Source organism: Cyclospora cayetanensis, unplaced genomic scaffold, assembly GCF_002999335.1.
Source record: "Cyclospora cayetanensis isolate NF1_C8 unplaced genomic scaffold, CcayRef3 CcayRef3_contig_9, whole genome shotgun sequence".
In the NCBI taxonomy this organism is placed as follows: domain Eukaryota; phylum Apicomplexa; class Conoidasida; order Eucoccidiorida; family Eimeriidae; genus Cyclospora; species Cyclospora cayetanensis.
Window position 1 is genome coordinate 57,065 of NW_020312763.1, and position 12,547 is coordinate 69,611.

Below are 12,547 nucleotides of genomic sequence, written 5' to 3' on the forward strand. Positions count from 1 at the left end.
CAGATGACTAGCTCCTATAGAGGAGCACTCGTATAATGGTCAGAGGCGATAGATTGTCATGCCTTATTTGAATGGCTGTCCGGGCTAGTGAGGACGAGTGCAGCCTTCTTCTTCCCTGGCTTTCCCGTTCCTCGCTAAACTTCAACTTTTCCTGCATACGAGCGAAGTAATCGGCGGCGTTCGCTTCCTCCGCATGCTGGATCGCACGGATGCATCTACGCTCATCATCAGAAAGAGTAACACTGCGGCCCATGGAAAGTCTTTGGGCCCCCCCCTGATCCCGGAGGTTCCTACCGTCGCGCAGCCATTAAAGCGTTGGTCGCATTGCAGTTTACTTCCTTCTGAGCCAGCGTCTGCAGGCACCTAAAGGCATCCATCGTTTGATTAATGACGAATCAAACGATGGATGCCTCTGCACCGAAGATTCTTTCGTTTTCTCTGAAAAAGAAAACGCCCCAGGTGGAAGCTGACGGTGCAGCCCATGGCGACGCCAAATGTGAAGATGCACCATCCACAAGGTTCCGGTTTAGTGCAAAGCTAAAAACAGGAGGCAACCACTCATCACCTCCTCTTCCACGGGCACTGGGGTTCGAATGCACCAAGGCCGAGACAGGCGCACCGAGGGCACAGGCTTTGCTTAGCATCAGCGAAGGACGACTGGAAGTTGAGGGAGGACAAATAGAAGAAGCCTTCCCTCGAGTCATTCCTTGCCGCAATCAGCTGCCTTTGTCAGACTACCGAATGCGGATTTTGGACCAAAGCAGCTTGAGTATTGCAGATTGTGCGGAAGCTAGGGATTCTACAGCCCCAGCTGTACATACACCCGAGGTCAGCACTAATGCAGATTCGACCGCACCCCATGAGTCCCATGAGCCTGCGGCACCCGTTTGGGGTCTGCAAGTGAAGCGCGTGAAGGCTTTTCGCCAGGAGAAGCAGCAAGAAGCTGTAGCGAGTAGTCCCCAAGTTCGAGGCATAAAGAGCGAGCCGAGTGTCGAACCTGTGCATCCGACCGTAGCAACGGCTGCTGCGGCGGAAGTCAAGGTCAAGAAGGAGGCCTCGATCCCTGCGCGTAGCCGGGTGACGGATGAAGAAGCTGCTGCTTCCTTGATTGCAGAGGCAAGGGGAGAGCGTTCGTCGTCTCGCGTAGTGCCCCTGTTGGCGCGAAATTCAGTCTTAGCGGAAGTTAGGCAGAAATATAGAGGCGAGGTCTCACAGAGGGGGCCGAGGCAGAAGCAGCAGGCGGGAGAACCAGACAAGGTGCTGCTCCAGCGGGAGCTCGAGCTTTTGCCGGATGCCCCTTTGCCTGGCAGTTCGGCGTATGAGGCAATGCCAGTGGAGGAGTTTGGAGCTGCTATGCTGCGAGGCATGGGCTTGAAGGACATTCCACCCTCAGAACCCCCAGTCAAACGCAAGGCATACACCCGGGCTGGCTTAGGCAGCGAAAGAGAAATCGACAGACTCAGGGAGAAGCTCGAGCAGCATAGGCGCATAGAGGAAGCCACAAGGAAGGGGCAGAAGGGCTTCATTCCGCTGAAAACAGGCACACGACCAAGAGAATGACATGTAGAAAGCAGTTTCACTCACACTGCCGTCAACAAGCAGTTTTACCCAAACCGCTGTCGTGTTTGGTCTCAAGAGCCGTTTGAATATGGGGCGACCCTGCAAGCGAACGCCGTTGGGGGAGCGTGTGAACTGTCAACTGTTGTTGTGGACAGTGTGTCTGCTGTGTCTCTGCTGCGTCGCTCTCCCTTGCGCGCCTGTGTGTTTCTGTGTACCAAATACGAGGCGAGGTGGGATGCGCGTTAGATAGCTAGTTTTTCTCTCTTTCATATGCTCAGAGGTGGTCTGGAAACGGCAGAGCTGTTTCTCCCTTCGTGAGCACGCTTGCCCTTTTGCATGCTCGCAGCGGTGCAATGAAGACAGGGCTTATTGCGGTGTAGTTGTATGTAGATGGATATATGTGTATAGGATGCCCCTGGGAAGCGCTGAGCGGGGAGAGAGAGACAGAGCAAAAAGTAGAACCGCATGCCCCTCATACCCTAAGGGGTGGCTACGCGCCGGATTGCGAGCCGAAAGGAAAAATTACCAGAGAGAAGTGACATCGCTCTCATCGATCGCAGGCCCAACGAGAGCGGCACCGCCGTCCGCGCTGCTGTGCTGCTGCTTACAAGGACAAACCACACGGGAGACATACAAACTTGGGTGTGTAGAGTGGCGTGCACAATAGTCCGATCCTGTGCAACTTCATCATCTCCTCGACCCTTCTTCTCTCCCTTCGCTCTGGAAACGCGATGAACTGCCTCGACAGCCGCGCAGCGAGAGGGCGGGAAACGTAGTTAGTCCCTCGAGTGCACCCTTCGAGCCACGTCGCATCGGAAGGGTTGGAATTCAAATAACCGGCTGCAACTGGTGCTGTGAGAAAGCACACGTTTGCCCGCGCGAGCCCCACAATGTGACACTCAATTTCTAGGGCCAGCATAGGGGGAAACTTGACTCCAGACTCAATTTAGACTGGGTAGAAAGCAAGTGCGAGGTTTTTAAAGAGGTCCTTTTATCCCGTCTTTTTCCCTCAGAGCTCCTTGGAGCAGCTACGGGATACACGCGCACCACGCACTCGGTGGATTTACACGTCGTTGAACCCAGCGGAAAGATGCACACAAATTGGTGTCTTCTTGCCTCAGCCTAACCGTCGTGCAGTCTGCAGTGGAGCCACGAGTCATGACTCGAAAAACTAACGAGTCAACACTTGCCTATACCCCAGGTAGAACTAGCATGGTTGAAAGTTCTTAATCTAGCTGAGCCCGCTACGTCTCGGTTTATCCTGCGGGTGCAGGAGGTGCAACTGTGCACAGTCCTTTTCCCTGGCAGCCACAACAGCTAGTACCTGAGCTAACGTCCAGCAGCAGAAAATGGACTGCGGTGCTGCAAGCGCTCTATTGTGGCCAGCAGTCTCTCTCTCTCTCTATCCGCGTTTTCGTGGGTGCATTTTTTGAACATGAGGTGTACGGGGAGCCGCATGTCCGGCTCCTGCGGCTCTGGAGCGCTACGTATTCCTAAAAGAAGACAGGGGCTTGGTGTTTCTTGCCTTGCAAGCGTCTGTGAGGGGCTTAAATGTAGGGTATGGGAGGGAACGTTCGGGCGGGGAGTGCCCCCTAGGGGGCAGGGGGGGTTACGGCAGGCCCGTTCCACTCTCCCTCTCTCTGCTGCTCAGGTTCGATGAGGAATACGACATTTGGACAAAACATTCAAATAATCCTCCTGGCTTCGCACTGTGCGCCTAATGCACACGTAGTGACGGCCGTTGCCCTATCCAGTCCAGCTGGGCGTGCCGGCTGGTTGCAGCCCTCGTCGTCGTGTCTCTTCCTCCGCGAGAAAGCTGCATCCGTTAAAGCTGGAAGAAAGGCTCATAAAGCAGCAGATTCTTTGTTAATTAGGCTTAGCAGTCATGCGAAAAGGGGCACCGGGTGCGCAACAGCGAATGCTCCAGCGTCCCACGCAGCAGACGATGTGCTACCCAGGGGCTTTCGCTGCCCCCACAGCAGACGATGCGCCGCTGATTTTGGGCCCCTTGGCTTCCCCTCTTTCCTCCCCTCATGTCTGCCCCTTTTGTTTCGACGGTTGTCCTTTGATTTGCTTCTGGCCGCCCTGCGGAGTGCCGTGAAAAGACGCGAGCGCCTGTATATGCACCCTGGGACCGGGGGTGTATATACGACACCTCTGCATGCCTTGCGGGCGGCAGCTGTTCCTTCGCAGCGGTCACAACCGCCCTTGCACTTTCATTCCTCGACCCCTGGGGTTTCGCTCAGCAGTAGCGGAGGCAGAAACTCAGAGGAGAGGCTGCGCTGGCTGGCTGGCCACAGCGCTTCCCTGCCATCCCATCGACCAGCGGCGGCTCTCCACGGCGCGTCATCCTCGAGCATTTCAACAGCGTTCGCGCAACGACAGGAGCTTCTTTAGCCCTCTTTTTGTTTCCCTGACTTTCGACGAAAATGGAAAACGGCGCATCCGGCCGACTGTACGTCGGCAGCCTCCCCCCGCACTACACGGAAAAGGATGTATACAGGGAGTTTGAAGTATGCGGACCCGTCCTAAAGGTGGAACTTAAGAAAGCGGTAAGAAGTAGAGCATCTCAGCGCGCTTCTGCAGGAGTCTCTTGAAGGCCCTCTCAGTCTTTCCACTTTTGTGCTGAGGAGGGCCCATACTCCGTCGATCCCGCTTCCTTTGGGGTTCTGCTTGCGCGTAGTAGGGGCGTCTGCTGGCACAGGTGGACGCGTGCCGCGTCTTCCACTTCGTCTTCTCCGACGCAGTGTCTGCTGCTGCACGCCTGCCTGTATGTGAATGTGTGTGTTTGTGTTTGCGTGTCTGCGTGGGTCGGCTTCTGGCGCATGCAGTCCAACGGCACTGGTTACGCCTTCATCGAGTTTCAGGATCCACGGGATGCCCGCGATGCGATCGAGCAGATGCACGGGAGGCCACCAGCAGGCGACAAGGACGGAGCGCCTCTGCGTGTGGAGTTGCCGAACAACCGGCGAGATGTCGGCAGGGGTGGTGCTGGGGGAGGTCGCATGCCAACTGGAGTGAAGCGGGGAGACTATATCTTGGAGGTTGCAGGCTTGCCGCCGACGGGGAGCTGGCAGGATCTGAAGGATCATTTTAGAGTCTGTGGAGACGTGGGCTACGCAGACGTGTGGGGAGGCGGCGATCCGGATGCCCCCCGTTTTGGTGAAGTCAGCTTTTTCTCGCGGCGTGACATGCTGGATGCCTTGGAGCGTTTGGACGGGAGCACTTTCAGGAGCCATCAGAACGAGAAGTCTCGCATTTCCGTCCGGGAGAAGCGCACAGCGGGCGGAGGAGGAGGCGGCCTTGGTGACGATCATGAAGAAGATCGAGGAGGGGGCGGGCGGGGAGGGGGCTACGCGCCTCCGTATAGTCGAGGAGGGGGTGCTGAGCGAGACGCATATTACGGCAGTAGCGACAGCAGGAGGATGGGGGGTTATGGAGGCAGCAGTGGGGGGGGAGTGGGGGGGGGAGGCAGCTATGGGGGGGGGTACTACAGCGGCCGTGCAATGCATCGCAGCCCCTCGCCTAGAGGAGGCGGCGATGACTATTACGGAGATCGAGGATACAGGAGACCTCGAAGCAGATCAAGGGATAGGAGAGGGGGCGGAGGAAGCGGCAGTGGTGCTCCTGGATATGGCAGCTCGAGCTATGGAGGGGGGGGGGGCGGTTCTTCGCCTCCCCAGCGACATCGCGATGACTACGGACCTCCTCCGCCCCACAGGCGGTATGAGGACAGAGAGCGGCTATGATAGAGGCAGAGCGTGCGCGGCACTTTGCCGTGTACAGACAGACAGAGAGAGACTCGAATTTAGGAGGACAGCAGCGCGGAGATGTTGGAAGAGGGATGATGGATGGATAGATGCAAGGAGGGAGGGGGGACGGCGCCACAGAACAGACAAACATACGGACAGATGGATGGACAGATGGATGGATGCATCGCCGATTCTTAGTGTGCAGGCGCTTTGACGGAGAAGAGAATAGCGCGCGAGAGGGCTGGCTCGCTCGCTGATGCGGGTGCGGGTATGCCTGTGTTTTGTTAGCCGTTCCTCAGGGGAGGAGGCGCAATGCAGGGTGTGGTGCTGAACAATGGGAAAGTTAGTCGCAACAGAAGAGCGAGGAGAGAGTCTTCTTTGAAATGGCCGCAAAAAGTCGCCTGCTGTTGGTTGGCGGGGTTGGTAAAGAGGGGAAGGCGGGAGGGAGGGAAACGGGGGGGTAGAAAAAAAGGAGGGGATGGAAGCGACAAGGAGTATTGAGGGGCGAGCAAATCAAAGGGCGGCGCGAGGCAGTGGCGCAGGCTTGTAAAGGATTACAGATAGATGCGTAAGGGCAACTACTTTCAGAGCAGAGCTGCTGGAGGGTTGCTGCGTTTCTCTCCTTTTCGGTTTGTTTCATTCTGTCGTTTGTGCTGCCCCTTTGTAAGGCTCTGCGCCATATGGCCGTTCCCCGCCTCTCTTGCCTCACTGGCGCATAGCGTCAGCTCTCCGTGGAATGTGGGGTCATAAGAAGCGGGCGTTCAACAACACACACGTTACTTGGAGGACGGATAGAGGGCCAGTGCTTCCTCCCTCTTCCACCCTGGCTAGAACCTCGTGCACCATATATACACATCCATACATACCAATATATATATATATACATATATATATATATCTACATTTATGTATATACATATGAACACGTACGTATATACATCCCGACATATATATATATATGCGGGGAAAACGCCGCACGACCTTGCGGCGAAAGGAACGCTGGCTCCTGGATTCAAACCGAATGCACGCAGTAGTGGCGGAAATGCGAGGCGGGAGCCTAAGGGGCGCGTGGGGAAGGTCTCGAGGGATTTTTTGTCTCGGTGTAGGAATAACGGCCGCTCAGGCACAGCACACATCCAAGCGCGATAGGCTGTAAAATTCTCACGTCGGGGCGAGCACACGGCCACTGCCCGTGTGGGCTTTCCGGGGAGCCGGAGCGCGAGATCGCCTTTTTAAAAAGGGCTAAGCAGCCTGCCTCCCTCCGAACCGTTCGTTGCGGCACAGAGGGTTGGAGGGGAGGAGCAGGGTGAGGGATGCAGACGCAGAAGGGGAGGGGGTGGGGGCGAGTCTTGCCGCCTTGTAGAGGCCTTGCCTTCGATAATTGCCACTCCCCCACGAAATACATTCGCAGTGTGCAGGCAGGGGAGCCTGCTGCGGGAGAAGCGGAGCTCCCATCGGCACTTTTAGGACGCACAGGCAAAAGTTTTCCCTGCCTTCTAAAGGACCTTGCGTCCAGGGAGTCGTCGGTCAAGCCGCAGTACCTAAGGTTGCAGCAACCTTTCAAGGAGGGGCGAGGGAAGGAATTTGCGCCTTGATGAGCGGAAGCCACGCGCGCAACCGGCGTCATATGGCCCTGGCTGCTGCTGCTGCCAGTTGTAGCTCCAAGGAAAGTATTCTTGGGGAAGGTCCCCTCGCAGAAGCTGAGGAATACCGCCGTCCGACTGCACCGCATGCACAGCATTGCTCGCGCGTGGAGAGAAGGAGGGGCGGCAGGCAGAGGGAGCTGCACACAAAGGCTTGTCCATACGTTTGTAGCATGGGGAGCACAACATACTCAGAGAGGGAAGGGAAGGGGAAAGCCCCCGTCGTCTAGGATGACACGACCACCGCACCAAGGGGCAAGCTGTTTCGCCTGGCATCTATCCGTATTGCCTTAAACGCACTCCCCCTAGGGATCTGCTTGCTGACTGCGGACGCGTGCATGCATGCGCTTTCCATGATGTCTGATCAAGCCTAGCCACTGCTCCTTTCTACCACTGTCATCAAACCCCTTCGTGAGGGGTGTTAGCCTTTCCCCCCCAAACCCCCTTCTCCTAAGCCCTCTCCCCCTCGACCCTCCATGTGCGCCGCCTTCGCGCGCACGCCCATCCGCCTCCTCCCTTCCATTTGCAGCAACTGCGTCTGCTTGGCTAGCTGCCTCGCGGGAGGCGCTGGGGGGGGTTACATGCGCCCGCGACGGGGTTTGGCGGCCTTTGACGAGCTCTCGAAAGGCTTTAGGCCTCGTTCTTTCGCTGCTTGGACGGCCATTCTTTTCTAAATCGGGGTCCACTAAGCAAAGGGAGAAGAACTTTTCCCGTTCCTCTCCCCCTGTGGAGTTCACCCCCAACTTGCGCATCCTACTAAACCTAGTTCTTTTCCAGAGGATGCCTCGTGTCAACACTGGGGCACTGGAGAAGGCCACAGAGAAAGGCACGCGCACAACACGCATCCGCCCCGCTTCTTTTCGCCCTTCTCCCCCTGCTTACACAGTGAGCCTGCAAGGCTGCCTAGCGCTCAGCGAGAGGTATCTGCCACCGAGGAAGAAGCGCAGCAGCCCAAAGAAGAAGGGTGTCGCAAGGGGCCGGCAGAGCACACGAAACATACAAAAACGATGCGATCGATGCGCGCACCCGTGCTGCTGCGTGAAGCGTGCAGGCAACAACAACTGACACCCCTCTATGAATAAAGGTTTGCTGGCCAGTTCGCCAGACGCCATCCAAGGGGGGCGGAAACATTTTATCGCTGTATGCGACTCCCCTCGCCAGAGCAGACAGACACACCAAAAAGAAGGCAGCGCGGCAGCCGCTCCACCTCCCACGCGGCGTCGAACGCGTGATGAGAAGGCCACCGATACTTTGCAAGAAAGGTTTCACGACAGGGTGCACGTTATGCCCGCCCCCTCCCTTTCATCCCCCAAAGAAGTCTTGTTAGGAGCGAACCAGAGTTAGCTTCTTAGCTCCGATAGTGGGAGCACGCACACCTACAGAGCTTCAAAGGCCCCCTATCGCCTCTTTCTGTGCTCTATGGCATGCTTCCTCAGATGGCAGCCCTCTCAGGAGTGTGCAGCTAGGCCCCAGCGGCATACAACGGAGGCCACTGTAATCTAAACGGCGCGAATCTCGCGGAGAAGGAGCTCCAGAGCGTCGCCTACACACACCACACAGCAAACGCCTTCATTCCATGCACCCTTGAGGAAGCGAAATACGGCAGCAGACACCCCCGGGGGCCCCCTGAAGAAAGGCAGCATGCATGCAGTTCCCAGTGTGGGCAGAGGGTGTCAAGAGGGTCAAGTGAGGCGTGGAGAAGCTCCTCCGCCTCAGGTGTACTGCACATCCCGCGACGCATTTACATCAATTTCCACACCTACGCTACGCACACACAGAGCGAGGAGAAAAGCACAAAGTACCTAAATGCGCTGCATTCTCATTCAGTTCTGGAAAGACGTCAGCCTCGAGGCAGCAGAGGTCATCCCGTATTCGATCTGGCCCCAGAATCGCAATAAGCTGCTTTCGCTGGCTGCATGCAACACGCAATATGTACATACGCACGGTAAACGATTCGTTGCTGCAGCTCCGAACGCCAACTGCTGGATGCTCTCTACTCAGTGAGGCGACGGCCAGCGTCTGCTCAGTGCCAAGCACGCAGCACCCACGAAGCGGCAGCGACATAATTATATAATAGGGACGAACGGGAAATAGCTCGTTTTTTCGACAAACAACAAGAGGCGCATGCAAACTAGAACCCCAGAAGCACCGTGGCATCGACGCTCAAGTAGACTTTTAGCAAGCAGAAAAAGCACCACAAAGACGCGGCTCTCAAACCGCTGGATCCTCGTCAAGCGAGGCCTTCCTTTCTTCCCTCTCCCTCCCCTTCCGGGGTGTCTGTCTGGCGTCTCACGCAGCAGTAAGGCTCAAATCTTTGAGGCGAAACGTGACGCTGCAGGCGGACGGTACAACAGGAGACACTTGAGGGCCTCCCCAGGCAACCTGCACGGAGAGCCGTCATCGGCGCGCACGAGGCACAGCCAGCCTTTGCACAGCATTCTGAAAAACCTTCCTCCCTCCCTCTCGCAGCCACCCCTTCTTCGGCAGACCCCTCAGCAGTTGGCACGCAAGGGGAAGCAAGTCAACAACGGGAGAATGCAGGGAGAAAAAGAGGGGAAGGCGCAAGGGTCGGGTGGGAGGGCGCAAGACGACGCACGGTATACCGCAGAGAGTGGCGGAAGTCAAATCGGCTGTGTGCTGCACGAAAACACGCAGGAAAAGAAAGCTGCGGAGAAGCAGTCTTCTACAAAGGGGGTGGGTGGGCGGTGTGAAGGCAGATTGGACTGTTTCCCCCCCTCTCCCTTAACCTCGAGCGCCTCTGCATGCAAGCACGACGGATTGCGTTTGCACACGCAGCAGCCACCGGCCGCGGGGCATGAAAGACGTGCAATTTAAAAGCTATGCATGCATGCGTGCAAAGCAGCGCGGCAGCCAACAGCACAACACCCATGCGCACAGACACACAGCACCAACGCACTTGCGGATCGGGGGAGATGCGCCTGATGCTGAAGCCGCGTTAAAGGCGTTATAAAGGCACGCCCTTGAGGCTTCCTTTCGTCTGATGGCTCCGTGTCATGTGTTAAGCTCAGCAAGCGTTTCAGCTGCGCGCAGTCCAGCAGCAGCAGCACACATGCACCAGGACGCAGCCTATCAATCCCATCAACAGCAAATCAAACATCTATCTACGAGGCACTGAGGCGGTGCGAGCCACTGGCCCCCCACTACTAACCCCCCTTTCCAACTCCTAAGGTATTGCGTCGAAAGCGTCAAAAGCAGATACAGTGCCTTCGATTTGCGCTACACAGCAGCAATAAAACAAGCGCAGAACTCTTATCAGAATCCCTTTACCCCCGCCGTGCCTTACACGCATGCCACACGTCACCCACTACCCCCCTACACGGCAAAAGGCTATCTCAACCCTGCCCGCCCTCTGCACCGCATTCAAAAAACAAAGCAGACGCGAAAACAAGAACGCCAGGAAACGACATTAGCGGAGCAAACAGCCAATCTTCAAACGTACCCTATACTTGTTGCGAAATACAAACATCCGCCTTGTCTTTCGGCCTTTCACAGCGCGATACGTTTCTGTGCGGATCGTCTCAGCGATTGCAGCAGGCGGCTCGGCAGTTGTCGCATGGTCGGCAAGACGGAGAGGGGGCATCCTGCATAGCAGAGATGCCATATCCATATACATATATATATGTTTTTAGATGGCCATGCATCACCCAAGAGCAGGAGACCCTCCAGAAGGATTCCTCGGCGCGTCGAAGCACATCGACGCTCTCTCTGGAGAATAGGGAGTATATATATATGTATATATTGCAACATGCATTTTCAGTGGCAGAACTAGAATACCACCAGCAACAGCCCTAGCCGCAGAATCGGGGAGTAGGCCTCCAACTTACGAGGCTTTCGTCTCGAGTTGCTCCGGATTCTTTTTCACGACTTCCTTTTTACCCCGTTTCTTCTTTGTCCGGATCGAGGTGTACATCCACCCAAAGGGGTGCACCGAGAGCGCCCCTGAGGCGTCTGCCCTTTCGCCAAGGACGAGTTCGCCACAAATTCGCTCCTCGGAGTCTCCCAGCCGTGTATACACGCTGCTAGGCCCATAGAAAGCCGGCAAACGTGGCTGCCGAGACTGCAACACGCCCACTCCTACCGGATTCGAGGCATTGTTGCGGGGCTTATTACCCGCAGCAGAGACTGCTGCGGTGCTTGAAGCCACCCAGAGACACGCAAGTGTCTCTTTCTGGGTGCCCTGAGGCGTGCTGCCGACGGTACGGGATAAGGGGGAAGCTAACAGGCAGGTTCGCTGCAGCAAAGGACCCCATCTCCCGCCGCACATTTGTGCGGAGGCTTCGCAAGACAAAAGAGCAAAAACGAAAGCGATGAACCGGGGTGACGAGGACTGGACAGCCCGCCGTCTGTGGAGGGGTGTGCGTCAAGGCAATGGGGGAAGGTGAAATCGACACGGCCTCGCTCAGCAGAAACACACGTTGCCGCGTTGTGTTCACTCAGAGCCTGAGAAACGCCCTGGAGGAGCACGGGACTGGGGAGATCGGCGGCAGACTCGAAACAGAGTACGACAGAGCTGAGTGACTTCCCACCGACAAAACGCCCTCTTTGCTACAGCTGCAAGTGTAATATTCAGTTTCAAGCGCACATACGGAGCACGAAGGGAGCATGCTGCTCTTTCTCCCGCCACAAAGTTACCTCTGACATAGTCCCGGCCTGCGGTGTATGTACTGCTGCACTGCGCCAGCCAAACACTGGAAAGCTGTCGAATTCTACCGGTTTTTAGCCGTTTTAAAACCCACTGAAGCTTTGTGCTGTCGAGTGATCCAGCGCGTATCACGAGTTCTCCGCTCGACGACCCTGGGGCTGGCCACGGGGGGCCCTTGTCTGTTGACGTCAGGATCTACCGCCTAAAATCGTCAGCACCGGAATTCTGCTCATAAATTCCACATGCTCTGCTTGCCCCTTCGCCTTATGAATGCATTTGATCGGTGCGTTTCAATACCATTATTTGGTGTGCGTAGTTGCACTGTTTCTTAGGCCTTCTAGCCTACCTCCCTTCTGCCCTGCTGCTAAAGGCCCCAGCAGCCCCCATTTCGCGGCCACAAAACTTCTGCATGTGCTTGTGGTGGTTTTTTCGTTGCAACTCCGGAGCTCTAGGGTGCCTTTCGACTTCCGTTGCCTCCCAGCCTCAGGCGCCGTCTTGTGCTGTCCCCTATGCCTTGGCTGCTCCCTCGACGAGCTCCCCTGGCGAGCAGCGGATTGCAAGCGGAATAAAAGGCACCCGAGGGAGGAGGGCAAGCGTCTTTCCACGTGGTGTTCATTGCCTGTACACTGCGTGTGCTGTTCCCTGCAACGCGTCCATCTGCGAAGCGCTAGCCGAGCAGGTTGTGCAGCGACACGCTTCCGTTTTTCCTTTGCAAAGAGACGATACTGCTGCAGAGCTGGTGAGATCCTTGAGTTCTTCGCGCGTAAACGCACCTGCACACGGCTCAGAGATCTTCAAAAATCTTACAGCCAGAAACCAGCGAGGCTAAACACCCTTTCACGCTTTGCAGCGTGTGGCCCCCTCTGTGCCCACCCCTTCCCAGCCTTCTGTCTTCTCTCTCTCTCTCTCTAGAGAGAGAGAGAGCCATT

General features: G+C 56.5%; 3 protein-coding genes across 3 annotated transcripts; 2 read left to right on the forward strand and 1 right to left on the reverse strand.

Moving 5' to 3' along the window:
* Positions 1 to 402: 402 nt before the first annotated feature.
* LOC34617987 lies at positions 403 to 1,560 on the forward strand. The gene has a single exon (XM_022731332.2). It carries the CDS (start codon positions 403 to 405, stop codon positions 1,558 to 1,560), a length of 1,158 nt encoding a protein of 385 aa, XP_022590447.1.
* A 2,429-nt stretch (positions 1,561 to 3,989) lies between these two features.
* On the forward strand, positions 3,990 to 5,526 carry LOC34617985 (serine/arginine-rich splicing factor 1B). Its single transcript, XM_026336009.1, has 3 exons — positions 3,990 to 4,112; positions 4,392 to 4,977; positions 5,090 to 5,526. The coding sequence occupies exons 1-3, from the start codon at positions 3,990 to 3,992 to the stop codon at positions 5,524 to 5,526; spliced, it is 1,146 nt and encodes a 381-aa protein (XP_026191794.1).
* A 2,928-nt stretch (positions 5,527 to 8,454) lies between these two features.
* LOC34622257 lies at positions 8,455 to 11,068 on the reverse strand. Its single transcript, XM_026336010.1, has 8 exons — positions 11,055 to 11,068; positions 10,801 to 10,929; positions 10,416 to 10,557; positions 9,873 to 9,996; positions 9,552 to 9,592; positions 9,249 to 9,337; positions 8,758 to 8,867; positions 8,455 to 8,498 (listed from the first exon to the last, which is right to left on the reverse strand). Exons 1-8 carry the CDS (start codon positions 11,066 to 11,068, stop codon positions 8,455 to 8,457), a joined length of 693 nt encoding a protein of 230 aa, XP_026191795.1.
* Positions 11,069 to 12,547: the final 1,479 nt, after the last annotated feature.